Source organism: Panthera pardus, unplaced genomic scaffold, assembly GCF_024362965.1.
Source record: "Panthera pardus isolate Hobbes unplaced genomic scaffold, ASM2436296v1 HiC_scaffold_8, whole genome shotgun sequence".
NCBI lineage: Eukaryota > Metazoa > Chordata > Mammalia > Carnivora > Felidae > Panthera > Panthera pardus.
The window spans coordinates 56503414-56529700 of NW_026527013.1; the positions used below are offsets into that span (position 1 = coordinate 56503414).

At 54.5% G+C, this 26287-nt stretch overlaps 1 protein-coding gene across 4 annotated transcripts in view; it reads left to right on the forward strand.

The window, feature by feature from the left end:
• Nucleotides 1-26287, forward strand: part of NUP210 (nucleoporin 210) — a 109246-nt gene that overhangs the window by 72223 nt on the left and 10736 nt on the right. For all 4 annotated transcript variants that reach the window (XM_053898569.1, XM_053898570.1, XM_053898568.1 and 1 more), the window contains exons 21-33: nucleotides 5918-6046; nucleotides 7130-7257; nucleotides 7347-7482; nucleotides 9065-9127; nucleotides 9295-9474; nucleotides 12555-12635; nucleotides 13709-13840; nucleotides 14951-15109; nucleotides 18181-18272; nucleotides 19887-20061; nucleotides 21466-21641; nucleotides 23622-23842; nucleotides 25065-25201. In XM_053898569.1, the coding sequence (XP_053754544.1) occupies nucleotides 5918-6046; nucleotides 7130-7257; nucleotides 7347-7482; nucleotides 9065-9127; nucleotides 9295-9474; nucleotides 12555-12635; nucleotides 13709-13840; nucleotides 14951-15109; nucleotides 18181-18272; nucleotides 19887-20061; nucleotides 21466-21641; nucleotides 23622-23842; nucleotides 25065-25201 (1809 nt within the window). The remainder of the gene's footprint in view (nucleotides 1-5917; nucleotides 6047-7129; nucleotides 7258-7346; nucleotides 7483-9064; nucleotides 9128-9294; nucleotides 9475-12554; nucleotides 12636-13708; nucleotides 13841-14950; nucleotides 15110-18180; nucleotides 18273-19886; nucleotides 20062-21465; nucleotides 21642-23621; nucleotides 23843-25064; nucleotides 25202-26287) is intronic.

The following is a 26287-nucleotide window of genomic DNA, read 5'->3' on the forward strand; positions in this document are numbered from 1 at the left end:
CTGAGTCAGTTTTGGTGGCTTGGGTCTTTTGAGGACAGTTGAGGTTTTTCTTTGTTTTTGTTATTTGTTTTTACATTTTTTTACATTCTTCCAGTGGTCGGCCTTGGTCTTTACCTGTCTGTGGAAAGGATGCTTTTCCCTGGTATGGCCCTTCAGTGAAGGGTGAGGAAACACGTCATAATGTTCCTGTTCCTCTCAGAGGCACAGTCTCACATGGCAGGACCTCTGAGGTGTGTGGCCGTAAATCAGAACAAGAAAACACGATCTCTCAGCACCTGGGAATAAATGTGTGCTGCTAGAAGCCCGAGATCATAGGAAGCTGTCCCCTGGGCATTTTTGTTCCCTTTATGAAAGAAAGAATAATTCCCTGGCCATCCCTCCTGCCATGTAAATGAGTGTTTGCTGTCACATCCTTCATATTAAAAGGAAAAGCTCAAATCGTAAATAATTCTGACTGCTTGAGATATGCCTTGCTTTGCTTTACTTCTGGAAATTAAAAATAACTCCCCTGTTATCAGGAAGAGGGAAGTTTCAGGGCCCCTGGGTGGCTCAGTCAGTTGAGTGTCCAACTTTGGCTCAAGTCTCGTAGTTCACTAGTTCGAGCCCCACGTCGGGCTCTGTGCTGGCAGTTCAGAGCCTGGAGCCTGCTTCAGATTCTGTGTCTCCCTCTTTATCTCTGCCCCTCCCCCACTCGTGCTCGCTCGCTCTCTCTCTTTCTCAAAAATAAACATTAAAAAAAATAAAGAAGAGGGAAGTTGCAGTTCAGAAAAATGTGCACAGTGCCAACAATACTTGGGGACCCCTTTACTCATATTTACCTCGCACCATACGTTTTGAGTAAGCCCTGAGGATAAACCTACAGCCAGAGAGAGAACTTTCCTCCAAGAACAAATGCTTTGAAGAGCCCGTGTTGGACTGGGCTGCCTCTGTAGATAGTGAGTGCCCCGTCTCTGGAGGCAACCAAATGGGAGCTGGGACCCTTGTCTGGAAGACTAGAGATGGGATTTCAGCATCAGAGGCAAGTTTCCCCAGGCGACCTGTGAACCCCTGTTCAGTCCTACAATTCTGCAGTTCCCTGTGCAGTCCCCCTCAGCAACAGATGCTAGGATTCTCCAATCAAGACAAATATTAATGTCCCCATTTTACAGATGGTTCTAGTAGAGCTATAGCCCTTCTCCCTTGCCTGTGGACTGGCCCTTTGCTCGCATGTCTCATTGCTTCGTGGCCCTTATGGAATGGGACACGGTGCCCAGTGCAGACATCCCACAGGACAAGCCTAGCACACTATGGACGTACCAGCAGCAGCTCGTGTGACAGGCCCTACAAGAGTTGCTTTTGCCCCAGAAGGTGTCCTGAAGGCACCTTGAGCCCTGGTGTCTCTGCTTCCCATCACCTGTGCAGAGACCTCTGCACCTCGAGGTGGAGATTGGGATCCGGTTCCCCCTTGCCTCTTCTGTAACCTGCCAGGGAAGTTTTTCATGGAGCGTTGACAATCTGTGACAGATCCTAGCAGCTTCTCTCAGACGGTTGTTTCTGAAGGACGTTTACACATTTCTTTGGCATTTTCCAGCTGCTAATTAGCAACATTCTCATTTCCCTTAATCACAGAGACAAGAAAGCCCACAGGAGTTTTTCAATTAGCTCATAGAAAATGTTTCTTTCTTTCCTATTGATACACATTCGGGATGCAAGAATGGCTTCTGGGTGTTTCGGCTTCTGAGCGTTTGTCTCTGGAAGGCAGCCGCGGAGCTCACGCACCGGGCCCATTGTGGAGGCTATTATGTCCACACAATGCATGGAGGGCTGTGCGGAATTCTGCTCACACCCCCTAAAACTCTGCAAGGGGCCTTCGTTTCAGTTTTAGCTGGTTGCCCCTAGGAGTGTTTACCCGAGTTAAACTTAGGGTTTCTTTCTTCTCACCGATTCTTTATATTTCAAACCAAGTCGTTCCAACAGAAGGATCTTATAATCATGCGATTATAAGAGCAGCGGGGAAGGCCCTACTGTGCGCCAAGCACTTTGTACCTGTAACTAACGCATTCATCTCGCAAAGATCGGTGCCTGTCATGTGCCTGGTCCCGGTCCAGGCACTGGGAGTCCGTGGGGAACACCTCATGAGCTACAGTGTTTCTGCCCATTTCCTTGGTCCCGTGATGCATAGCCGATCATGGTGACATTGTACGTCTGTGGAAGCGCGTCAGGAAGGAAGATGAGGCGGGTAGCAGGTGCGAACCTCAGGGTTTGAACTTGGGTGTGTCCTGCTTTCCCCCTGAGTGTGACCTGTGGACAGAGGTACCCGTCCCAGTCCTGGCCCTGCAGGAAGGCATAGGGCTGGCTGGGGTCCCTGGCTGGATTTCCACCCAGCATCCAAGCCAGGGTTCTTCTCGGTGTCTGTGATCTTCATGGGCTCGTGGTCACCCCCTCGGGGTCTCGATGGCATCCAGTCAGGGGCACAGACCCCAGTGCTTGCGTGGCATGGCCTGACCCACCGCACAACATTGACAAGCACGCTATATAATAGGAAGCAGGAGCTGATGGCTCCTGTGACGTGTGCAAATATTTATACAGTCCTTACTCTTCTATGAATGCTACCCATCAAGGGACAAGTCTGAAGTGTGTGGGGGCCCAGGGAAGCGAGGAACCGGAATGATGCGGGCAGACCCTCGGGGCCTGATGGGGGCCAGTAGACGTCACGGCTCCAGCCCACTCACGAGCTGCCTCCGGTGCCACTGACAGTGTCTTAATGAGCAGTAATGCATTCATCGCCTCTGAAGAGATGACAGGACTTTCCTCTGGGCTCAGTGTTCGCTGAAGTTCTCAGGTGGCACCTTCAACACTTGGAAATTAGAATTCGCTCTGGGCTTGGATTTTTCTCCTCCTCCTCTCCTTCATACTCGTGCCTCAATGTCGGTCAAGAAGCAAGTGGACCCGGAATGCCTGCAGAAACAGACGTGCACAGTCTAGAGTTTGCAGTGAGGCAGGCCCCCACTCTGCCTCCAGCTGCCTGGCAGGTCCCCCCGCTTCCCCCAGAGCAGCTTCTTCGTCTCCCAAGGGGCCTGGTGAACTCTCTCCCTTAGAGCTTTGTTCAGGGGGGGTGAGGCGAGCTGATGGGTGCCAGCAGGCAGGCCGGCCGGCCAGGCCACGCAGCGTCTCCGCGTCTGTCACCCGGAAGGTGGCCGGACCTCCAGCCTCTGGGAAATCAAGCGGAAGACGAATTGATTTCCCCTCGCCACTTTCCGTCTTTGTTTAAAATGAGCAAAATGGTCCTTTTGAAGGAGAGAAAAAAAGAAAACGAGAAAGCTTTCCGTGCATTCCCCTGTGCGGGTCTTTCAGCAGCCAGTGCAACGTGTAATTTCTTCGCGCTGTGAAGGACACGCCAGGTCCTGACAGCAATAACTTCTGCAGGAGGATTAGATCGGAGCTTCGCGTTAGGCTTTCAAAGAAAGCTCTCATTTCTCTCTCAAGTTTTTAAATGAGTTTCCGTTGAGGGAAAGAGAATAAGCCAGGATGAATCGTCCTCGGCAAAACTGGAAGCCCCTGGTTTCCAGACCCCACTCCTCGGCCTGTATTTAATTCCGGACTCGTGTGGCAATGGCTCAAATTGCACAGGCATCGCTTTGGAAGGCGAGTGTGATTTCCGCCACGGGATCTTTGTTAATCGACTCTAAGTCATCGTGTGGAATAACTCAGGCACGCCTCATCCAGGTTGATGTGCCCTTGAGCTCAATGACACTGGCAGGGTTTCCAGCTTGGCCGAGCTTGCTAATGGGGCTGGGGCCTGCCTCAGCTCTGGCCTTTTCCGGCCGGCCCCGCCCTCCTCCCCTGCCCACAGTTCCATTCTGGTTGCTCTGGCAGAGTGTGGCAGAAGGAGCCCTGAACTGGGAGCTTGGGCACCTGGGTTCTCTCCCCAGTGCTGCCCCTCAAGGCTGGGTTCCCGTCCTGAGTGGGCCTCAGTTTCCCCATATGTGCATTGAAGGAGTTGGATCACAGCACTTCCCAAAGAGATGAGGGTACATGGGGTTTGCAGACTTTTTTTTTTTTTCCCTAGAATTTCTAGGTTTTAGCAAAGCTAAAAGTAAAGCTAAGGAAGCAAGCTGGAAAGTCAGGTTTCTTTGCCGTAACTGCAGTGACCTAGAGCTATGATCCTGGATCTTGACCTGATTGGTACATGTTTATTGGTACTGTGCTGGGTGCCAGGCTCAGCCCTGAGGCTACAGCTGGCGAGAAGACAGCCTGAGGGAGGATGGACACTAGACCACGGTCTCCATCATGGCCAAATTATATGCAGTAAAGCTGCACTAGGAGAAGTGAACAGAGGTACCTCTTAGCTGTCTGGTCAGGGAAGACTTTTCTGAGGAAGGATGCTTGAACAGGGGCCTGAAGGATGAGCAGGAGCCAGCAGGTGAAGACAGGGTGCAGGGGAAGAACCCCAGATCATTAAGATGGACTGTGTGGTCTGCAGGCAGGCAGGCAGGCAGGTGCTAGCTGGCTTTGGAGAACAGAGCAGAACTGTGGCTGGAGCCTGACAGTGGTGAGGGATCATGGTTTACAGTGACATTAGAGCCATGGGCAAGGGCCAGCTCGTGCCAGGTTCTTCCAGGATGGGCTAAGGATTTGGACTCACTCTTTGGGCAGTCTTTGAAGGATTTAGAAAAAAAAAATTTGAGTGCTTATTTATTTTTGAGAGAGACAGAGAGAGACAGAGTGTGAGCAGGGGAGGGGCAGAGAGAGAGGAAGACACAGAATCCGAAACAGGCTCCAGGCTCCGATCTGTCAGCACAGAGCCTGACGTGGGGCTCAACCCCACAAACCGTGAGATCATGACCTGAGCTGAAGTCAGACACGTAACCAGCTGAGCCTCCCAGGTGCCCCATTTTTTGAAGGATTTTAACCTGGATATGATGTGATCATTTTTGGCTCTCTCATTAGGGTCAGAAATCTGCTTTTTATTTCCCCCACTGGTTCTTGATATTGAAATCCTAGCTTTGCAAGCACTGAACCATTCACTGTAAACATCCCCTGCCCCCCATGACTGTAACACCACAAGCTGCAGGCAGCAAAGCCAGGGTTAGAGACAGGAAGCGCCGCTCTGGATTCACCCACCAGCTCTGTGGCGTACCCCACTTGCCCAGCCCCCAGACCACGTAGTTGAGATACATGCCTTAACAATACAACACGTCACTACAAGTGCATCTACAGCGTGGGAGAGTGATTATGGTGCAGTTTATTTGGGGAGAGATGCTTCTGAACGTGTGGTCCCAGGAAGCAGATAGGGAAAGGAGGAGGTTTAAAATTGGGGGTGGGGGGGTTTTTGCAGTGAAGACCGGAACACAGTAACCCGGGTGTGTCCATCTCCTCGGAATGTTCACAAGGTCTCTACGTCAAGCACGGCTGAGGCAGAGATGAATGAGACTCACAGAGCTAAACCTTGAGACTGTGGTGGCCTCTATGGTCTCTTTGCAGGTTCTGAGATTCTGCAAGGTCAGGTTAGGACTTCTGAGTGAGAGGTTTGTTTGGAAAGGAGCTATGTCATGCATGACACTCTTCCGTCACCAGAGCTGCAGAGGCAGGTGGCCTGCACAGAAGCTGGGAAATCCCGGGTTGGAATCCTCATTCTACCTCCGAATTGCTCTGTGCCCCGTGGCCATCAACTGCCCTGCTTTAAGCAGCTTCCGTTTTCTCCTTCTCATAAATTGGAGTAAATGCTCTCAGAGATCCATCCCAGTTCTACCATTTTACATTTCAAGCACTTCCCCTGGTTGGCAGTGGGGGCTCATGGCGAGGGTGGGCAGGGCAATGCTTGGGTTAGGATCTTCCTCTGAGCCCTGGCCCAGCCGTCTCCTGGAGATGGTGTCCCATGGGCAATGGGCCGATGCCATGAGCAGCTGCAGGACTGAGCCCCACTCCAACCTTCCAGGTGTTCCCTTTGCTCCCGGGCGTGTCGACAATCATGATCCATGACCTGTGCCTGGCCTTCCCAGCCCCGGCGAAGGCTGATGTCTACGTCTCGGACATTCAGGAGCTGTACGTCCGTGTGGTTGACAAGGTCAGTAGCCACTCCCTAAAAGGCCCCTCGCTGCTGATTCACAGAGGCTGGGAGAGCGGTGTTTCTGTGGGAGTTATCTTCCTCATGCCCTGTTTCTGAGTCCCTGTACCCAGCTCCGCCTGCCCCCCCACCCCCACCCCGCCAAGTTGCTTTGAGCTTATGATGTTGTCTCTCCTCTGTCACTCCGCGTGTGTGATGTCAAGCAACCTCTGAGGTTATACTTCTTCCTGCCAGTCGACATCGGTAAAGCTCAATTGCGAATCCCGCCCGACGTCGTCTCCTCGTGAGCCCCGACTTGGGGATTCTCGGTCTCTAGCTGGTGTAGTTACTAACTGGCCAGGCATACCCCTTGCTGATGGTGAATTTTCTCCCTAGTGTGAGGGTTTTTGGAATCTCATCAGCAAATGAGTAAAATGAGCTATGCCAAGTGCTTTTGCAAAAGGAATGCGTAATAGGTCTAGGATTTTCTTTAATGCAAACAGGGAATTTTTATTACTGCAAATACCTGAAGGAGCTGCAGCCAGGCTTATAGAGGGTTGCTGTCAGGTTCCTATCTTCCTGACTGGAGAGAATGGTTAGTAATTAAAAGGGGAATGTTCGAGCAGCTTAGAGTGCTTGAAAAGCCAATATTCTCTCACACCGCCTCAAATGTTCCTTCTGTGGTTTTACTTCCACTGGTAATTTGCTGATCAGAGTTCTACTTCTTCACTAAGCATTTCTGACTCTTGGTATCTTAAAGTTCTTACTGTACGTATTATATGGTGCCAGATGTGAGCTGTTCAGTCAGTGAGCACTTATGGAACTCCTACTGTATGCCATTCTGGCTGTGTCTTTTCACTCTAACTAGATTCTTAATTCTTTAAGAGCGGAGAGCGTAATTTTTGCATTTAAGGATCCCCAAAGCTCTTTGTGTGCAGTAGGCACTTGATTAATTTTCATCTGTTGATTGGCTGATTGTCTGGAGTTCAAGCTAGGTCTGTGGGTTTAAGGTTGATGACGCTTTCACAGAAAGCCTTAGGGTACAGTAGGTGATGAAACTGGTCATTCAAAGGCTACCCTGAGTTTCTGTCCCCTATGATGCAGGTGGAGATTGGAAAGACGGTCAAGGCATATGTCCGGGTGCTGGACTTTCACAAGAAGCCTTTCCTGGCCAAATACTTCGCCTTCATGGACCTGAAGCTCCGAGCAGCCTCCCAGATCATTACATTGGTGTGAGTCCTCCTAGGGGTCAGAGGAAGGCATCACAGGGACAGGACTGGCAGGTCCAGGGGAGAAGTCCCAGCCCTTCCCTCTGTTCCAGGGCCCTCGATGAAGCCCTTGATAACTATACCGCCACGTTCCGCGTCCACGGTGTGGCCATTGGCCAGACCAGCCTCACCGCAACCGTGAGTGATAAAGCTGGACAGCGAATCAACTCAGCCCCGCAGCAGATTGAGGTAAAGCTGTTTCCCTTCCCACCTTCCTGTGTGGGATCAGTCCTGCCCTTACTGCATGTGTGCACGGGGTGGGAAGTGTGTCATTTCTGTGGCGGGCCAGGGAATTATGGGGGTAGCCCAGGAAGCTGCCGTGGAGAAACCAGGTTAAAATCTATACCCTGCAATGTCCCCTGATTAAAAGGGAGCCATCACCAGTCCCAGGGATCTGGGGAGGCAGCTCCAGAGGGAGGGACCTGAGTGACTTTTACCTCCCTCTGGGACAGAGTGGGCAGGATGTGGCTCAGAGAAAGGGAGCCGCTCGTCACACAGCCGGGGAGTGGAAGAACACTCTTGAAACCCTTCGGTGCCAGAAGGGAGCGGCTGGGTAGAAGCTGTGGGCAGATTTAGGCTCCTGTGTGGAAGCCCATCTTGACAGTCGGTCTGCACCCGCCCTTAGAAGCAGTGGGCTTTTGTCGTGAGCTCCTGGAGCAAGCAGGTCCTGAGTGAGGGAGCTCTGGGGCACCCCGCAGTCATCTCAGTGTGTGACTTGGGACTCGTCTTGTGGCATTAGGTGTTCACACAAGCCTCCCAGTCCCCGCTGGCCAGAATTTCCCGGCCAAGTTTCTCCATCAGCTGCTTGTCTCCTGCCAGCGTCCTCCACGGGTCTCATCCACCCAGGGGCGGATAGACTTTATATTAAACTGTGCCGGAGCTGGTGGTTCTGGTTCGTGCCTCTAGAAGGAAGGGCTCCTTTCTTCTGGTGAAGAAGAATTCATTTCTGCCATAAATAGCTCAGCCCTGCGGAGACTAATCCTGATGCACAAAGCAGCCCCTTGGCCGACCAGGCTCTTCCTGTGCTCCTGCCGGGCGGGCACTGCGGGGGGGTTGCAGGACGATGGTGTTGGGCTTCTTTGTGCTGCAGAGACCAGGACATCCTTGTCCTTGACCCCCCACACCCCTCTTTCTTCATCTGAGAAGTTTTGAGGGCATCGAAGTAGAGCACTATTCTCAGGCAATTTATCAGTAGAAATTGGAGAAGTTCAGTGAAATGGAACATCTTGAAGGCACTGGAATGTAAACCTTGACGTGCATTGGAATCCCCTGGAGGACTTGTTAACATATAGATTTCAGGACTCCCCCCCCCCCCCCCCCCCCCACCGCCCTGCCTCATTCTGGTTTCATAGACCGGGGTGGGCTGGAGAATGTGTATTTCTAACGATTGCCCGGTGACCCTGGTGCTGCTGGTCAGGGGACCGTGCCGTGAGAACCACTGCTCTACGCAGGGGTCTCACATGAATAAAATTGTCTTTCTTTTCATGGGGTTTCACATCTGGTGAAATGAAGCATCGTTGTAAACAACAGAACATGCCCCTGAGAACCACAGATCCTCAGGCCCATGGGCGGGCTGAAATCCTGGGCGGGGGGGGCGCTCAGCCCCCCCCCACCAGAGCTGGTCAGGACCCCAGGCCCTCGCCAGTCCCTTCTAACAGAGGAGGGATGTCCAGGCACCGTGCCTCCCTGAAAATATTCAGGGGTGAATTCTGCCCAGCTGCGCGAGCTTGGAACACGATGGCCCCCTTCTCTCTTGTGTCTCCACACGCAGGTCTTTCCCCCGTTTAGGTTGATACCCAGGAAGGTGACGCTGATCATCGGGGCTATGATGCAGGTAGGAACCAAAGGCCGCGTGCTCGCCCACCCCCACCCTTGGCCCCTGCCTAGCTCCAGGCTGGCCTGCCCTCCTGGGCGCCAGAGGGCTAAGATGGGGCGCTCCGGGCCCTGAGCTCTGAGGATGAGGCAGGGGCTGATGGGCACTGCTATTTCTCCCTACGCCAGATCACCTCGGAGGGTGGCCCCCAGCCCCAGTCCAACATCCTCTTCTCCATCAGCAATGAGACCGTTGCCGTGGTAAACAGTGCCGGGCTGGTGCGGGGGCTGGCCGTCGGCAATGGCACCGTGTCTGGGGTCGTGCAGGCCGTGGACGCTGAGACCGGCAAGCTTGTCATCGTGTCTCAGGTAACGAGCGTGGGCTCCACTGGACGTGGGTGCTTCCGAAGCCTCCCTGGGCATGAACCCTCTAAGTGCTGGGGTGCACTGCGCCCCTCAAGAGCTGGGGTGCTGGTCAGCTGGGATGGGGAGGAAGTCTGTTAACTGGGTTCTGGCTCTGCTCGTGAGGACCACCCCTCTCTGAGGGTCCTGCTTCTGCCCTCTGAGTCCACAGCCCCTGTCTGCCACCTGACCACCCACCAGGGCCAGCCTAGCCAACTTGGGGGCCCCTAAGATCGCTCAGAATTCTCCAGACTGAGTCTCCCCAAGTGCTCTTTTTTTTTTAATGTTTGTTTTTGAGAGAGAGAGCACATAAGTGGTGGAGGGGGAGAGAGAGAGAGAGAGAGGATCCAAAGCAGGCTCTGTGCTGACAGCATAGAGCCCAACATGGGATTTGAACTCACAAACCGTGAGACCATAACCTGAGCTGAAGCTGAAGTCGGACGCTTAACTGACTGAGCCACCCAGGCGCCCCTCCCCAGCTGCTCCTTAAGGGACAGAGCCTGGTCTTCAACCCCGTCCCTGCCCTGGGGACATTCCAGTGCACGATGGTCACGCAGCCTGCAGCCCTCTAGTCCTCTCAGCACCCCTGCCCCAGGGCGTCTACGGCTACCCTGTTTCCAGACGATGGTCCTGAGGCACAGCTAGTGGGCCAGGGCTTGGGGACATTCTGATGGAAAAGGGGTTACTGTTAGTTCCGACACGCTTCGTGGATCGCAGTGTGTGTTTTCAGGGGCGTGTGTAGCCAGACTGCTCTAAGCATGTGGACGATCGGACATCAGTAGTGTTTCAGACCCAGAGTTCTATTTCCAGGAGAAAAGGAGACCCTGAATCACGTACCAACGAACTTAAGTTATCCTCCAAGCCTCTCGGCTGGACTCGGGGACTTTTGCTAAGCGCTTTTCTGGATCAGCGGAGACAATGGAAGGCCGAGCTAGGGGAGTCCTCCCCCCAGGAGGGTCTTCCTGCCCCTCATTAGTAGCATTGACACTAGGCGGGTGAAAGTCGGTTTCTAAGTCCGATAGTTTCCCTTGTTTCCCAGGGGGTAGAGACCTCACCGGGGTCCGGAAGGGAGACGGGAGATGGTTTCCACCTCCTGAGCAGGGCTCAGAGTGCTCAGATTCTCCCTGACGGTGCCCTGTGGAAGCGTCTCAGGGGAGACTGCAGCGTGGACATGACCGTGCCAGAAATCTGGGCTCTAAGAAGAGCATTGTTTTGTGTAACGTGACTGTGGACAGCCTTTTCAGAACCCTGTCACCCTGCTCCTTGTCCAGCCTGCAGGGCCCCCTGGAAGGAGTCCATGAGCTCCCATGAGCTCATAGCATCTGAACACAGGGCACCCAAGGGAGCTGGCTCTGTGCACTGCCCTGGAGATGTGCCCTTCTTCCCTGCGGCTGACTTTGATCTGACATTGGGTTCATTGATTTACTCCTGTTTGCCCTAGTTTCAGTGTCTCTGCAAGTAACCGGTTAAGCCACAAAGTCCTTTTGCATCGTGGAGGTAGATGCCCTGATTGTACCTATTGATTTTTATAAAGACAAAGTGTCGGGAACGTGAAATCTGCCCTGTGGCATACAGCAGGATTCAGATAGACGTCTTGGAGGAGAAGATGAAGGACCAACGAGGCCTTGCCTTTTTTTTTTTTTTTTCTCTTCTTCTGAAGAAAGGATTAGGGCTTCGGGAACCAGCCTATTTTTCTCCCCCTGGGGGCCCAGGTGGCTGAAATGGCAGCTGGCTGGAACTATGGCCAGAGGAGCTGACGGCCATGCATTTCCCTCCCAGCCACTTCTCTCTCTCTTTTCTTTAAATAATTGTTTTTTTTTTTTTTTGAGAGATAAAGTGTGCAATGAGGGGAGGAGCAGAGGGAGAGAGAGAGAGAGAGAGAGAGAGAGAGAGAGAGAGAGAGAGAGAGACCCAAGCAGGCTCCCCACTGTCTGTATGGAGCCCGATGTGGGGCTTGAACCCATCAACTGTGAGATCATGACCTGAGCCGAAACCAAGAGTCGGACACTCAATTGACTGAGCCACCCAGGCATCCCACTTCTCTTTGTGGTCTGACCTCGCTGGGCCACCTCTCTCCGTGTGTCTCTCATCGGGTGGGGTGGGAGAGGAACTCGGGGAGGGTCTGGCACCCCTGGGCAGGTGGAGTGACTTTGCCAGCAGTTCCATCTGAAATCCATCTCCTAGAGCCCAGGCAGGCAGTGGTTCAGCCTGAGGCCCACGTGTCCACAAAGTGTAGGGGGTTCTGCTCAGAAGCTCCCAGTTCATCTTTCTAAACCAGATCATAGAATCAGTACCCATGGCCAAAGCATGGGCCTGGACTGGCAGAAGGAGACTGGGCAGTGAAAGGGACAAAGGCAAGGAAGAGAAGGAAGAGAATGGGTGTTTATTGAGTACCTACTATATGCCAGGCATTAGCCCGGATCACAAGACACAGGGTGGGCTCAGTATATAAAAAAGGCTTAAGGGTTTTAGTAGCCTGGGTTCAACAGAGTCAATAGCACTATAAAGAAGCCTGATAAGGTTAATCTTTGACCAGATTAGCAAGAGTATAGACTTCAGAATGAAGGAGAATATACAGTCTGCTCTAACCAGACTCTATCTGTATCCCACATTTGTCCCAACACCCTGATCATTGACGGAGAGTAACACATTAGATTTAGGGTCGGGAGCATCTGGACTCCTGTCTTGTGAGGGCCACCCAACCTAGAGAAGAACAGTGTCCGGTCACTGCCCCCTAGTCTCTCTGGTGCTGACCCGGAACAACTCCATCCAATAGGTCTGCAGGCTCAGAGGACAAGGCTGGGAGCCCCAAGGGAACGGGAGGAACGGTGGCCAGATCTGTGTGGGGTGAGCCACCCACAAAACCAGGCTGCCTTGGGAAGAGGAGGGTGGTGCTGGACATCCGTGAGCACCTTCCAGCCATGCAGCTCCCAAGCTGGCCTTGGCAAGAGCCTCCCTGTTTGGAGGGGTCCCTTGGTGAAACACCTGTTGTTGGCTGATAGTACCCCCCTGCCCCAGCCAGCCTGAGCCCAAAGCCCTTTCCCTAGGACCTCGTGGAGGTGGAGGTGCTGCTTCTCCAGGCGGTGAGGATCCGTGCCCCCATCACTCGGATGAGGACGGGAACTCAGGTGAGACAGGGACCCCTCCAGCACCTGCTGCCGGTGTCGCTGTCTGGGCAGCCCCCTGGCGGGTCTCAGGCTCCGAGTTCTGGTTCAGGCTGAGCTTGCGGGGAGTGGAAGTTGCTACTAGGTCGCTGTTTCCTCTCCTGCTCAACCCCCGCTTATCTCTGGGGTCAGACTGAGCTTTAGGACGGAGCCCTACCATTTCCTGCTCTAGGCCTCGCAGGCATTCTGTGTGTTCTCGCTCCCAGTGCAAAGCCCTCGTGGGCATAGCATTTACCCCTCTCCAGTTCTGGGTCCCCCTCCCTCAGCACAGTTATTGAGTGATGCCTGTGTCTCCCTCCCCCGAGTCTGTCACCCTTCCACACCTGGAATAGCACCTGGCAGGGAACAGGAGCCAACGCTTGGATAGCAGGACCTCAGGGCTTTCTGTGCGGTGACTCATTTGACACTCATCAACAAGCTGTGAGGTGGCTCCCGGTGTCAGTCTCTATGTTACGGGTGGGGAAATGAAAGCCTAGAAAGCTTATGGCCTCTGCCCAAGGTCGCATGGCTAGTAAGTGCCAGAACTGGAAGTTGACCCAGGCGGCCTGGCATGGAGTCCATTCTTCCCGTTAGCGGTATTGCCTCCCCTGGTGGGCACTCAGGAAGCACGGGTTGAGGGAGCCCGTGAACCCCACCTGTGCCCATTCCACGTGAGCAGGGAGCCCCTGCTAGATTGAGAGAGGAGCAGAGGCACGGATGGCAGGGTGGCCTGGGCTGGGCTGCCCGGGGGGCTGCAGGCCCCCTGGAGCTGTAGGGGGCCACGTCACCAAGGGGGTCTGTCAGCCAAGGTGAGACGCCGTGCACAGCTCAAGAAGGACCGCGTGCAGAGGGGCTGGCTCTGTCTCTTGTTTGCTCATTTGCTATTTCACCAGAGCTTCTCGCCCCTGTGCCAGGCCCTTCTCTGGTTAGGGAAGAAGGGCCCCCCTTGCACAAAGGAGACAGGAAAGCGCCCGGGCTGCTGGAGGTTCCTCAGGGCTTGGGGGGGCACTCTTGGCGGTGGGACCCTGCTGGTCACGGGCCTGGCTTCTCTCCTGCAGATGCCTGTTTACATCACTGGGATCACCAACAGCCAGAACCCTTTCTCCTTTGGCAATGCCGTGCCGGGCCTGACCTTCCACTGGTCTGTCACCAAGCGGGACATCCTGGACATCCGGGGGCGGCACCAGGAGGTAACCCCCCACCCCCGGGTCCCCTGCCCCCTGCATGCACCGGCGTCCGGAGCCGGGAGGGTTCTCCCCACGTTTCTGCACGTGAGCTCTGCCCCCTCCCTCCCAGGCTGGTCCTGGCCCTGTCCTGCTCTCTCTCAGGGCTCGTTGGGACACCTTCTCCCAGATCCTGCCACTGCACTGTCCACCCCCCACCCCCAGTGACCTGCCTCCGTTCCCAGTCCTCTCGTGACCAGGAATATGGGCTCCTAGCTCTCCCTCCTTCCCGGTCCCGGACTGCCTGCAACCCTTTCCACTTTAAGCACATTCTTGCTAAGTGCCAGAGAGGGGCGTCGCGGGTAACCCGCTTCAGAAGGCAGCCTTGTGGGGAAGTCACAAAAGTTCCAGGCCGTCACAGGGTCTTGGTCAGGGCCCCTACTCTGTACTTCTGACCTTCTTTCTGAGGCCATGCCTCACAGCCCTGGGGCTTTTTCCAGATTTACCCCAGAGGGCAACCACCCCCGCCCCCCTCCCCTTAGCGCTTCTTAGAGGGACCCTGGCCTCTCCTCAGACCTCAGAGCTGGACGAGTAGTTATAACCCCCTCGTTGTGTTGACGAGCCCATACGGAAGGGACATGCCTGTCTGGCCCAGGGAGCCAGTGGGGAAATGGGACAATGGGACCAGGTTCCAGCCCTGGTGACTCTAGTCTGCCCTCCCTGGGTCATACAGGACTCGAGTGTGGGGTGGTTTTGAGAGGTTTCTTCTTGCCTTGTCTGTGCATGGTGGGGAGGGTCCTGTCTCCAGTGCCAGGGGCTTCCTCAGACTGTTCCCATAACATGGACATCCCAGAATAGAGGGTCCCTTCGCGGAAAACTGCCAGGTCTAGCAAATACCTCTCGGTTCATCACCCACCCCACACACTAAGGGCTCTGAGAAGCTCCGCCTGCCTGGGTTGGCCCAACATCCCCCACATGCACCCATGAACCTCGTGAAACTCTGCCTCCCGCACCCATGACAGGTTAGCGGGCCCTGGCTGGAGCGGTGAGGCGACGGCCTTTGAGAACAGGCAGGTAGATGTCAGGGGAACTGGAGCCCCTGGCCCTCCCTGAGAACCTGTTTGGTGTCCATCCCAGGCTTCGCTCCGGCTCCCGTCACAGTACAACTTTGCCATGAACGTGCACGGCCGGGTGAAAGGCCGGACCGGGCTGAGGGTGGTGGTCAAGGCTCTGGACCCCGCTGCTGGACAGCTGCACGGCCTCGCCAAAGAGCTCACTGACGAGATCCAAATCCAGGTAAAGGACACGTGGGCAGAAGCCGCCGTCAGAGGGAGAGGAGGTGCCAACCCAGCAGCCTCTCCCCCCGGGGACCATTCGGGGGCACATCAGCCCTTCTGCCACCCCATACCTGAGGAGTTCTCGGGCTGCGGGGGAGCCCGAAGATGGGGCTGCCTGAGGGCATAGGGTGGGGGCGGGTGGCTGGCAGTCCAGGAGGTCTGAAATAGCTTGATGTATTCCCTAAAGAGCGGGTAATCCTGAGCTAGGAGTCTGAGGCACCTTCATGGTAGAAAGAAGCCAGAGAACTGTCTGAATGGGGCATTAATTGAATTGTCTGTGTTTATTTCGCAAACACTCACAGACCACTTACCAGAGGCGAACTTGCCATTCCCCAGTCCCCAGTGTTGCCTCACCCGTGAAGTGCCTCCCGAAGCCTGTGGGGCAGGCGCTGTGGGCGTTGCTGCTTGATGATGAGCCTGAGGCCTTAGCGGGGAGGGGTCAGAGTGTGCCCCCAGGTTGCAGTGAGTGGGTGGTGGGTCCTGAAAGGCCTGGAGGGCTGTGCTGTGTGTACGGCCTGGGAGACGGTGTGACCCATCGATTCATAGATGGAAACCGAGCCTCAGAGAGGGAGGGGGTCTGCTCCAAGCCCCCAGAGGAGCCCCACTGAGTCAGGACCAGGAGCTCAGCAGTTTTTCTCCCACCCAGGCCTCAGTACCTGTGTCTTTCTCTCCAGTCTGCCCTCCTTCCTCCCCTGACTTTCGGAGCCCCTCAGTGAAACTAAGGATCTGGGACCCAATAACCTCTGGGATGCCTTAAATGGCAAAGAAAAATTGGGGGTACTTGGGTGGCTCAGTCAGTTAAACGTCCGACTTCAGCTCAGGTCATGATCTCACGGTTTGTGGGTTCAAGCCCTACGTCAGGCTCTGAGCTAACAGCCCAGAGCCTGGAGCCTGCTTCGTATTCTGTGTCTCCCGCTCTGTCTGCCCCTCTCCCACTCATGCTCTGTCTCTCTCTCTCTCTCTCAAAAATAAACGTTAAAAAAAATTGCAAGAAAAAATTGAAAGCAGCTCCTGAACGTGAGAAAAGAAACAGATCAGGTCCCCTCTTCAAGAAGAAATAAAGCATTTTCTAACCTAGGCGCCTACCTAGTCAGGGGTAAAGATTCTCAAAGAAAGAAACTGTCATTTACCAACCCCCCTCACCTCGGGCTGCACATGTGTGCATGCACACACACAGACACAAACACACACAGACACGTAACATACATACGCATGCAGAGACACAGACACGTATGTATACACAGATAAATACAAACACAGACACGTGCAAATAGATGTTCTTCCCAGTTAAAAATGAAAGCATGTCTGGCACCTCCTCATTGGATAAAGATGGGGCTTTGCAGCCTTCGAATTCTGTGACCTTGCATGAGTCACTGAGCATCTTTGTGCCTCAGTTTCCCTAGCTGATAGCAGTTGGAGGTTTGGGTATGTCAGAGACTTAGCGATGCTGGATCCAGCCCACAGATGTATTTGATTTGGCTCATTCTGTGCTCTGAAACCATTTTTATTTATTGCGAACATTTAAAAATAGGAAGATGTATAAAAATCCAATAGGCAGCTTGTCCTGAAGATACATGGCATTTTTCCACATGTGCCAAAATCAGCAGGAGATGGGAAGCAGCCCCTCCTGGCCCCATTGCCCCCCGCTTCTCCCCGATGGTGAGACCACCTGTCAGTTGCCATTGACCCTGGTGCTTGCATTATTCCTTTTCTTAAACTTGAGTTAACAGGAAAATAATATCTCTCTTGCACCTTGATTTACCTCTAAAGAGGGACAATAGGGGCGCCTGGGTGGCTCAGTCACTTAAGCATCTGACTTCGGCTCAGGTCGCGATCTTGCAGTTCGTGAGTTCAAGCCCTGCGTCGGGCTCTGTGCCGACAGCTCGGAGCCTGGAGCCTGCTTCAGATTCTGTCTCCCTCTCTCTCTGCCCCTCCCCTGCTCATGCTTTGTCCCTCTCTGTCTTTCCCTGAAAAATAAACATTAAAAAAAATAAAATAAAGAGGGACAATAAAGAATATGCATTTAAGACAAATAGGAAGTAGGAGGAGACATTTTTGCATGTACTTCCTGTGCAGTGCATGCATCCGAGTCAAAATCAGGCTGCTCCACTCTGGGTGCCACCTGCCTAGTGGAAGGACTCCCCTGATGCCAGAACCTCATCTAGCTCCCAAGGTCATTTATCATTCACCATTTCGGAAGTGCTGCCACGCACATTGCTACTAGAATCCTGCGGCTCTTTGAGACAGACATGGCAAGGATTATTCGTTCTAGACCCATTTTACAGATGAAGAAATCTAGACTTACATATACGATCAGAACATAGCAGTGCTGGGAGGGAGGGAGTCTTCTTGGAAAACCGAGCCCTTGGGATCCAGCCAGTCTGATCAGATCGGAAGCCAGTGGGGAGCTCAGAGCTGTGCTCAGCATCCAGACCCGGATGCCAAGGAAGGTCCTTCCAAGGGTTCCTAGAGAAAGGGACTTGGAAGGGTGGTGGGCAGTTAGGGTGCATGTAGGGAGGGGTCTCGAGTTACCATAAGTGCAGCAACCATGGGCTGGGGAGCCGTCGAGGGCCCCGGGGCTCCTGGGGAGCGATGATCAGATTCACTCGGACATTACCAGGTTTATCATCTGCCCTGGTTCGCCAACATGCCCCGTACCCACACTGTGCGGATCCCGCGGGAGCGTGGCAGGAGGGAGTGAGATGGGGGTTATTCTGAGATGGTCACATTGAGGAGCAGCTGAGCAAGACCCTGGGTCCTGTAACTCTCTACGCTGCCTTCCGTGCCCAGAGAGACGTCCCCACCACCGGGAATCTGGGGAGGGGCCCGTGCTTCCTGGCTCCATGAAGCAGATGCCGTCGGGGCCTCTCTTAAAAGTCAGCCCTCCCCGTCCCATCCCCAGCCACCTGACAGGTGCTGGCAACAGTGATCCTCCTGTCTCCACCCCGTTGGTCTCCCTCCCTGGAGGGGAGCTGGTGCCTGGCCGTGACTACAGTCGCATGACAGGAAACAAAACTCCCTCCATTCTAGGTATTCGAAAAGCTGCTGCTGCTGAGCCCTGAAATAGAAGCAGAGCAAATATTAATGTCGCCCAACTCGTTTATAAAGCTTCAGACAAACAGGTACGTGACTCAGCGCTTGTTTGCAGCTGGGCTGAGACGCTGCGCTCGGCACCCGACGGCTCATTTGTCAAAGTTGTCAGGAGCCGCGGGTGCTTCAAGCGAACGGCATCTTCCTGGGCTTGAAGTGGGTGCGGCTTCTGCATTTCCCCCTCTCTCCGCCATGGATGTCGTCTTCTGCTGTTCCGCATCACGTGTTCCCAAGGGTCCTTCTTATCTTCCCCGTAGCCTCGAAAGGTTTGAATGCCCACTGCTCAAACCCGCTACCTTAAAGGGAAAGAAGTGCTACCTTGGAAGAGTTAAATTTTCAAATGCCCCTTTGTCTTCAAGGCTTGCTGTTCAGTGTGAATAATTCCTGACCCAGCAGCATGGGCATCACCTGGGAGCCGGTTAAAATGCAGACCCCGGGCCCCACCCCAGACCTGCACGTAACAAGACCCCCACTCGATGGGGATGCACATCGTTGTCTACAAGGCACAGGTGTAAAACACGTCTGCAAATGTCATTCCCACCTTGCATTCAAATGGGGCGCCTTTGGTGGCAATGATTTGCACGTGACCTACAGTTGCACGGTGGGGGAGGGGCTGTAAGGACCACAGGAGTGCTCGCGTGTTCTGTGGAGCACACACATGTGGTGGTCATTCGTGCACGTGTCTAGATGCCAGGCTGTGTGCTAGGCTCTTGGAACAGGTGCATGACGTGCTGGTGGGGAAGCGAGAAGTACGGCACGAGAAGGGGACAACGAAACAAGGTATAACGGTTAAGCCAAGGCCCAAAGAAGGGCCTTCTGTGCAAGGATTTAGGGGAGGCCTGTCTGAGATAGTGAGGCTTGAGCTATTGAAGGATGAAGAGGAATTCTGCAGGTTCCAGGCAAGGGGTTACTGATGGGGGAGAAAGTTGAAGCAGAAGCAGTAACATTTACTTTAAGGTCATCTGAGGAGGGTCTGTCGGGCTGCATGCAAAGAGCACGGGGAGGGGGACAGGCCCTGGGGGCTGAACACCTTTGCTCCCTGGTGTTTCTTTGTTCTGTAATAAGCCTGAAAGAGAGTATGAAACACTGAGATGTGTCTCCCACCCAGCCCAAACCACCTTCTGAGCCAGCAGCCCATTTGCATCCCGTTCCCTGCCCTTGGAAACAGGACAGGGCAACACCATTGCTTCCCTTTCACAGCTGGGGAGACCGAGGCCAAGAGAGGAGGCACGCAGCTGTTTGCGGGGCATTGGGACTGCACTCAGCTTCTGCCTGACGATGGTCTTTCACTGTGCCAGGCTGCCTTATGGCAGCAAATGGGGAAGTTTGCCCCAGAAACGATCTTTGACAGCATATGTCCCATGCAGCTGATGAGAGGAGCTCAGGCCTCAGCCTCTTCTCCCAGAAGCAGCGCCCTCTTTGGAACCATCGGTTTTGCAAATTAAGTTTCCCGTGGGTGACTGATGAGGCTGAAGTTGAGCTGAGCACCCAGGTCCTAATGCACAGTGGGGCTAAGATCAGGCCTTTTCCTTCTCCCAGGAGCCATCGGGAAGCCCAGATGGCTGGATCTCAGGGCAGGGATTTCGGGCCCCTTGCTGTGACCCGCTCCCACACTCTGAAAAACCGAGTCTGTTTTTTTTCCAAAGGGACGGAGCAGCATCTCTGAGCTACCGCGTCCTGGACGGGCCGGAGAAGGTTCCTGTCGTGCATGTTGACGAGAAAGGCTGCCTGACGTCAGGGTCCGTGATTGGGATGTCCACAATCCAAGTGACTGCCCAAGAGCCTTTTGGGGCCAACCAGACCATCCTCTTTGCTGTAAAGGTAGGTTCATGCTTTCCTGCTTTTTGGAGTAATAAAAGCAATCGTGTCGAGGTAAAAAAAAAAAAAAAAAAAACTCCCCTCGCAGGTATAAAATAGATCTATCAACTTCCAGCTGAGAAATTGTAGGTAAGAATTTATTGAAGAATAACTTGGGAGCAGAGGTCCTAGCTGAAAAGTTCTAGCATCTTCTAGATGTCAGAGCGGAAGATCCTTGGAGATTGATTGTAGTGGCCTCATTTCATAGATGGGGAAACTGAGGCCCAGCGAGGCCCGTGATTTGCTGGGACCAGCACCCATGTCCTGACTGGGCAGCCAGCACCTGGAACGTGATAGGTGCCTATGCACATTGACTGCATGTGCTGGGCACCTGACACAGAAATGGTTGCATTATACATGTGGCAGCATGTGCAGTTCAGTGACCCATTTTACAGGCAAGGACAATGGGACTCACCATGGAAATGACTCACTCAGTGAGTCACTTCAGTGGTGGAAAGTCAGGGTCTGGTCATCCGGCCGCATCACAGCGCTTCCCATGTCCCTCTGCCCTCTGTGCTCCGTGGTGACGGGGACTTTCTCCTCCTCGAGCATCCTCGGGTCGGGTCCCCGGAATTTCCTTCCACTATCTTGTCATAGCCACTTTCTGAATCCTGGGTGACAGACAAGATACATGACTTCACGTTCGAGATTTTGCTGTGGTCACAGATCTGTTTCCTTAATTAATGTCTTTTTGTTTCCGTAATTAATGCCTGGCAGGGAACCTTCAGCCTGGTTTTTGAGTCGGTGAAAGCAGCTTCCTGCTCATCCTACCTCAGCAAGTATGTACTGAGCACCAGCTGAGTAGAGGTCGCTGCACCCGCCGATCTTTATCCAAGAAATTGGGTCTTCTGAGCGGAGCTAACTTTCTGGCCAGGATAGATTTTACCCGGAGTTGGAGGGTCAGGGCTGCTCTCCCTGGAGCTTGGGTTTCTGGGCTCTGGGATTCTTTCCCTGGAGCACCTGTCGGCACGTCGTGGCTCCTGGTTAATACTTCCTCTGCCGTCCAAGTGGGCATTACTTCCACTTTAAACACCCAGAGAGCCAGGTTTTCGAAGGAAACTGAACATCGAAAGCCCAGGGGAAATTTTTGCCAATGTGAATAATGATCTAATTTTTCAAAGTCATGGGTTTTGAGTCTTGTAGATTGGGGGGTTTTCTTCTAGTGAGGCCAGCCCACTGTGTGGGAAGGTGGGATTCTTGTCGCTAGGTTGGGACGCTTAGCGGACCAAGGCCTTTTCTCTTTCCATGACCCCTGAGTCGATCAGCCTCCCGATCCCTCCCGAGGCGGGCCCCACTGGGGGCAAGTGACTCCTCCCTGGGAGGCTGGTCCCCAGGGCAGTCATCACCACACCTGCTCACTGTCCCCAGGTATCTCCTGTGTCTTACCTGAGGCTCTCCATGAGCCCCACCCTGCACACCCAGAACAAGGAGGCTCTGGCAGCCCTGCCTTTGGGAATGACCGTGACCTTCACCGTCCACTTCCACGACAACTCCGGAGATAGCTTCCATGCTCACAATTCGGTCCTCAGCTTTGCGACCAACAGGTAGGGTGCGGGTGATGCTCATCTCCCCCGTGAAGATGTGTGTCAGTTGTACTTGGATTTGATGTATGGGGGTGGCTGAGTCCACTAGACCCTCCGTGCCACTGGAAGGAGAGCTTCGTTCCCTGCAGTCTTGAGGAGGGAGCGTGTCGTGCTTGCAGGACCCCAGGGGGAGCACTGGGCTTGGGCAGGAGGCAGCGGTGAGGGGAAGGCAGGGCACAGAGCCTGTACTACCGCGTGGCGAGAAGCTGTTGGCGATGTCCCGTGGCGGGCCGGAGGTGAGACACAGGTGTTGGGGTTTGTGATAAACTTTGGTGTACCCGTGAAAGCCGACTGCAGGGGAGACGTAGCCACCCTGGCCATTGCACTGGCCCTGTGATCAGCGGATGCAAATCAGTGATCACAGACTTTATAAAAGTTGGTCAGAGCAAGGCACACACATTCCAATGCTCTGGTGCCGGGGAGGAAGGGGTCTGACCTTCACTGCATCCCCTTGTGGGTGTACAGGCCTTTCCACGTGACATCTCGCTGACTCCTCACTGCCGCCTGTTTGTAGAGGCCCAGAGAGGTCAAGCCACTTGCTCAGGGTCACGCGGGCTTTGAACACCAGGCTCCACATGAGGTTCATTTTGGCTGGCCCTGTAAATACCCCAACAACCTGGGGTTTCTTTTTAATGTTCATTTTTGAGAGACAGAGCGTGAGTGCGGAGGGGCAGAGAGAGGGGGACACAGAATCCGAAGCAGGCTCCAGGCTCCGAGCTGTCAGCACAGAGCCCGATGCGGGGCTTGAACTCACAAACCGGAAGATCATGACCTGAGCTGAAGTGGGACGCTTAACCCACTGAGCCACCCAGGGGCCCCACCATCAGTCTGTTTTAATTAGACCTCCAGGCGATTCTAAAGGTTGAGAACTACTGCCCCAGGGGCATGCAGACTAGCTCAGAGGAGGAGAGAGAAGCATCAGGCATAGGAAGAAGGATGGCTTGGGCAGGGGTTCTAGGGCCTATGGGGGGCAGACGATTGTATCCAGGTGTGGGTGACCATTGCAACTTGGCCTCCTCACAGGCCTGCTTAGCGCGCCCAGGGCCAGGTGTAGGGGGGCTTAGCATGGTGGGGAACTGGGGCTTGGAGTTGGAGCCTGTTCAAGCCCTAGCTCTGGCCTTTGTGGCGCCTTCCCAAACAAGGCTGCTCACCTCTCCAGGCCTCTGTTTCCACACCTGTCATGCGGGGAACATGCCTAGTCCTCGGGGCCGGCAGCTGAAGCCATAGTCGTGAAGGCGTCTGGCAAAGTGTGGAGCTCTTTGCACATTGTATGGGCCATCCATGAGTCTGGGATCTTGGCCACCCTGGAGGAAATGGAGCCAGCTCCTCCCAGCCCCTCAGCTACCCCACAGAAGTCCCGCCAGCCCTTGAGCCTCTCTCTTAGAGACCAGCGGGAGCTCCGAAGAGAGACAGCGTGGCGGAGGAGACGAAGCCAGAGACCCTACCCCTCAGAGCTGCCGGTCTGGGCCTTTCCACCAGAGCGACATTGGCTGGTGTTGACCAAGCACTCACTGTGCCAGGCACTGGTCTCGGTGCTTTATAGCTACTGACCTGGTTTAGCGCTTACATCCAGCCCTGGACGTGGGTACATATTATCCCCGTTTTACCCATGAGGAAGTGGGCAGAGGCCATGCCTCCTGAGAATGTCTTTATTCCCTGTTGGGAAGGGACCAGCAAGCATCTCGAAGCTCGCCTTGCCCTCTGACCTCAGCTTTCCCTCCTGGGACATGGGGCATGTGCTGTGGGCCATGGGCTCCTCCCCGGAGGAGATGAGATGAGACCAGGTTTGGGCAGCTGCTTGGTAAACTTAAGCTGGAGGGACGCCCTGGAGCCACCGTTAGCAAGAAGCTTCGCCCAGCAGAGGACTCAACTACGTTTCTCCCTCTGGAGTTGGGGGCTCTTTCCTGAGACTGAGAGCCCGCATTCCCCTCCTGTGCCTAGAGACGAGTTCGTGCAGATTGGGAAGGGCGTCGCCAACAACACCTGCATCGTCCGGACCATCAGCGTGGGCCTGACGCTGCTCAGCGTGCGGGACACGGAGCACGTGGGCCTGTCCGACTTCGTCCCGTTGCCCGTCCTACAGGCCATCTCCCCGGAGCTGTCCGGAGCGGTGGTGGTGGGGGACGTCCTCTGTCTGGCCACAGTTCTTGTCGGCCTGGAAGGTGAGAGAGAGAGAGAGAGATACTGGCCGGGGTCGGGGTGAGGGGCTTCCTTTTGAGTCCGGGGCAGCCCCAAAGATGGGAGCGGGCTCCTGTCATGGGGGTGAGACAAGCAGGGCTGGCATGACGTTCAAGAGCAGGAGTCAGAAAGCCACAGGCCAAATCCAGCATGCTGTCTCTTTTTGCAAACACAAGTGCCTGGGAACTCTGGCACACCCTCATTTACATGTTGTCAGGGGCCGTTTTTACCCTCCAACTGCTGGGTTTGAGCGCTGGCATCAGAGACCTCTGGGCCCGCACGGCCCAACAGATGTGTCATCTGGCCCTTTGTGGAGGAGGCTGGCCAACCCGTGCGCTCGTATAGCCCTGTCCGCTAGAAGTTTCTAGCACTGTGGAAACATCCCATATCTACACTGTCTGACACGGGGCACTCACGATCCAGTACTCTAAATGTGGCTAATGCAACCGAGGAGCTATGTGTTTCATTTTAATTCATCTGGTGGCTAGTGGTTACCATGTATCGCCAACGGCCTACATCTAGAAGGAAATGTAAGGAGAGAACAGCTCTCGGGCCTGTTCCCATGCCACCTGTAGATTCACCACCTATATTACTCAACTTCTTTTTTCAATTTGACTCCCTGTTTTGTTTTTTTTTTTTACCTAATTAAATTCATTTCAAAAAGACGTTCAACACTGCCCTTAAAAGAAAGCAAATACAATTTGCCAGAAATAGAACGTGGCTGTTGAGTTATTTTGTTGTATCTGTTATATAATGCAATTGGCTTTTAACTGAGAAACGCTCTTGAACCTGACACTTGCTTTGTTTGCACAAAGGGGTTGATAAACAGTCAGGGGTGGGCAGGGGTGGTGCGTGGGGAGGTTCAGCACCCGGGTCATCCCAGGACAAGGAAGTGATCGAGAGATTCCAAGCAGGGAAGCACTGGAGTGAACATAGGGCCAGAGGTTCACTCTGGGCAGGGTCACAGCCGGGCAGAGAGCCGGTGTGCTCCGGGTGGCCGCAGCCAGGAGCCAGGGGAGGTGGGGGGCGGGGGCGAGAGCCAGGGTGCAGAGGCCAGTGGCGTGGATTCTACCCTGAGGGTGATGAGTGAGCTCCCCCGGGAGCAGGGTGGAGCATGGTGGTGGGGCAGTGTCACCCAGGCGACAGGGCTGGGCGGGAATGGCCGACGTGGGAAAGATGAGTGACAGCCAGGGTTTTCTCTCCCAGGCCTCTCCGGAACCTGGAGCTCTTCAGCTCACAGCATCCTCCGCATCGACCCCAGGACGGGCGTGGCTGTGGCCCAAGAGGCGGGATCTGTGACGGTTTACTACGAGATTGCTGGGCACCTGAGAACCTACAAGGAGGTAGGGCTTCGGGGCATACGTGGCTCACCCTCTTGGGGTAAAAGCCTCGGCTTTCTATCCTGAATGGCACCCTTCCCTTTAAAAAAAAAGAAGCACCAGCACCCTGCTAGGCAGTCAGGATCCGGAGTCGTGAGTCTGGGGTCTGCTCCCCACTTCCTCCGGGATTGGAACAGGTGCCCTTTCCTTCCCAGGCCCCTGCCTCCCACGCTCAAAATGGTGTCATGACAAGGGCTGACCTCCTGGGGCCGCCCCCCCAGCTCCCACGCACGCTGGCGTAAGGGCACGGGTGTCCCCTGTGGGCGCTTCCCCAGGAGTCTCGGGGCGGGCGGGCCGGCGTGGCCATTTGGCATCACCGGCAAAGTTAAGCCTCCCCGGCAAGTCACTTTTTGAGTCTTTCTGGAGGGGAACAAAACCGTTCTCTCTTCTATTTATCTCCAGCCGAGAATGAATCAATGAGCAGCGTCTGGCTGCGTTCCAAACGTGTCTCATTTTAGAGCCAGCGTGCACGTGATCGAATCCAGCAGTTTAACCTAATAGCTTGCATATTTAGTGCCGGGGCTCTGCAGTGGGTGAGCGGGTTGCAGATAGAGGCACCTTGTGACTAATAAAGCAGTGCTCTCCCAGGAGGAGCCGCGGAGAGTGGGCAGGGGCGGGTGGGAGGGGGGCTGGAGGAGAGGGCACAGCGTAGGCAAAAGTGTGCAGGGCTCAAGAGTCGAGCCCCGGTGGCTGGAACATAGGCAGTGGAGGGAGTGTGGAGGCTGGCGTTGCAGTCAGATCGTGTGATGCACATTGTGTTCTGGGTAGTTCCTGGTTAAGCACGTGAGCTCTGGGGCCAGGCTGCCTGGGTTCAAATCCCAGCCAGGCCACTGAGAGGCTGTGTGGCATTGGATAAGTTATTTCACCTCTCTGTGTCTGTAAAATGGAGGTAAGAGGGCTAAGAGGATTAAGAGTTAACCTGTGTGAAGCACTTAGAATGGTACTCAGCACCCAGCAAATGTTCAGTAGGTATTAGCTGCACCTGTTACTATTCTGGAGCAAAGAGGAGAAGCTTATGCCAGACCCAGTAGGGATTTATCAGGGTTTTTG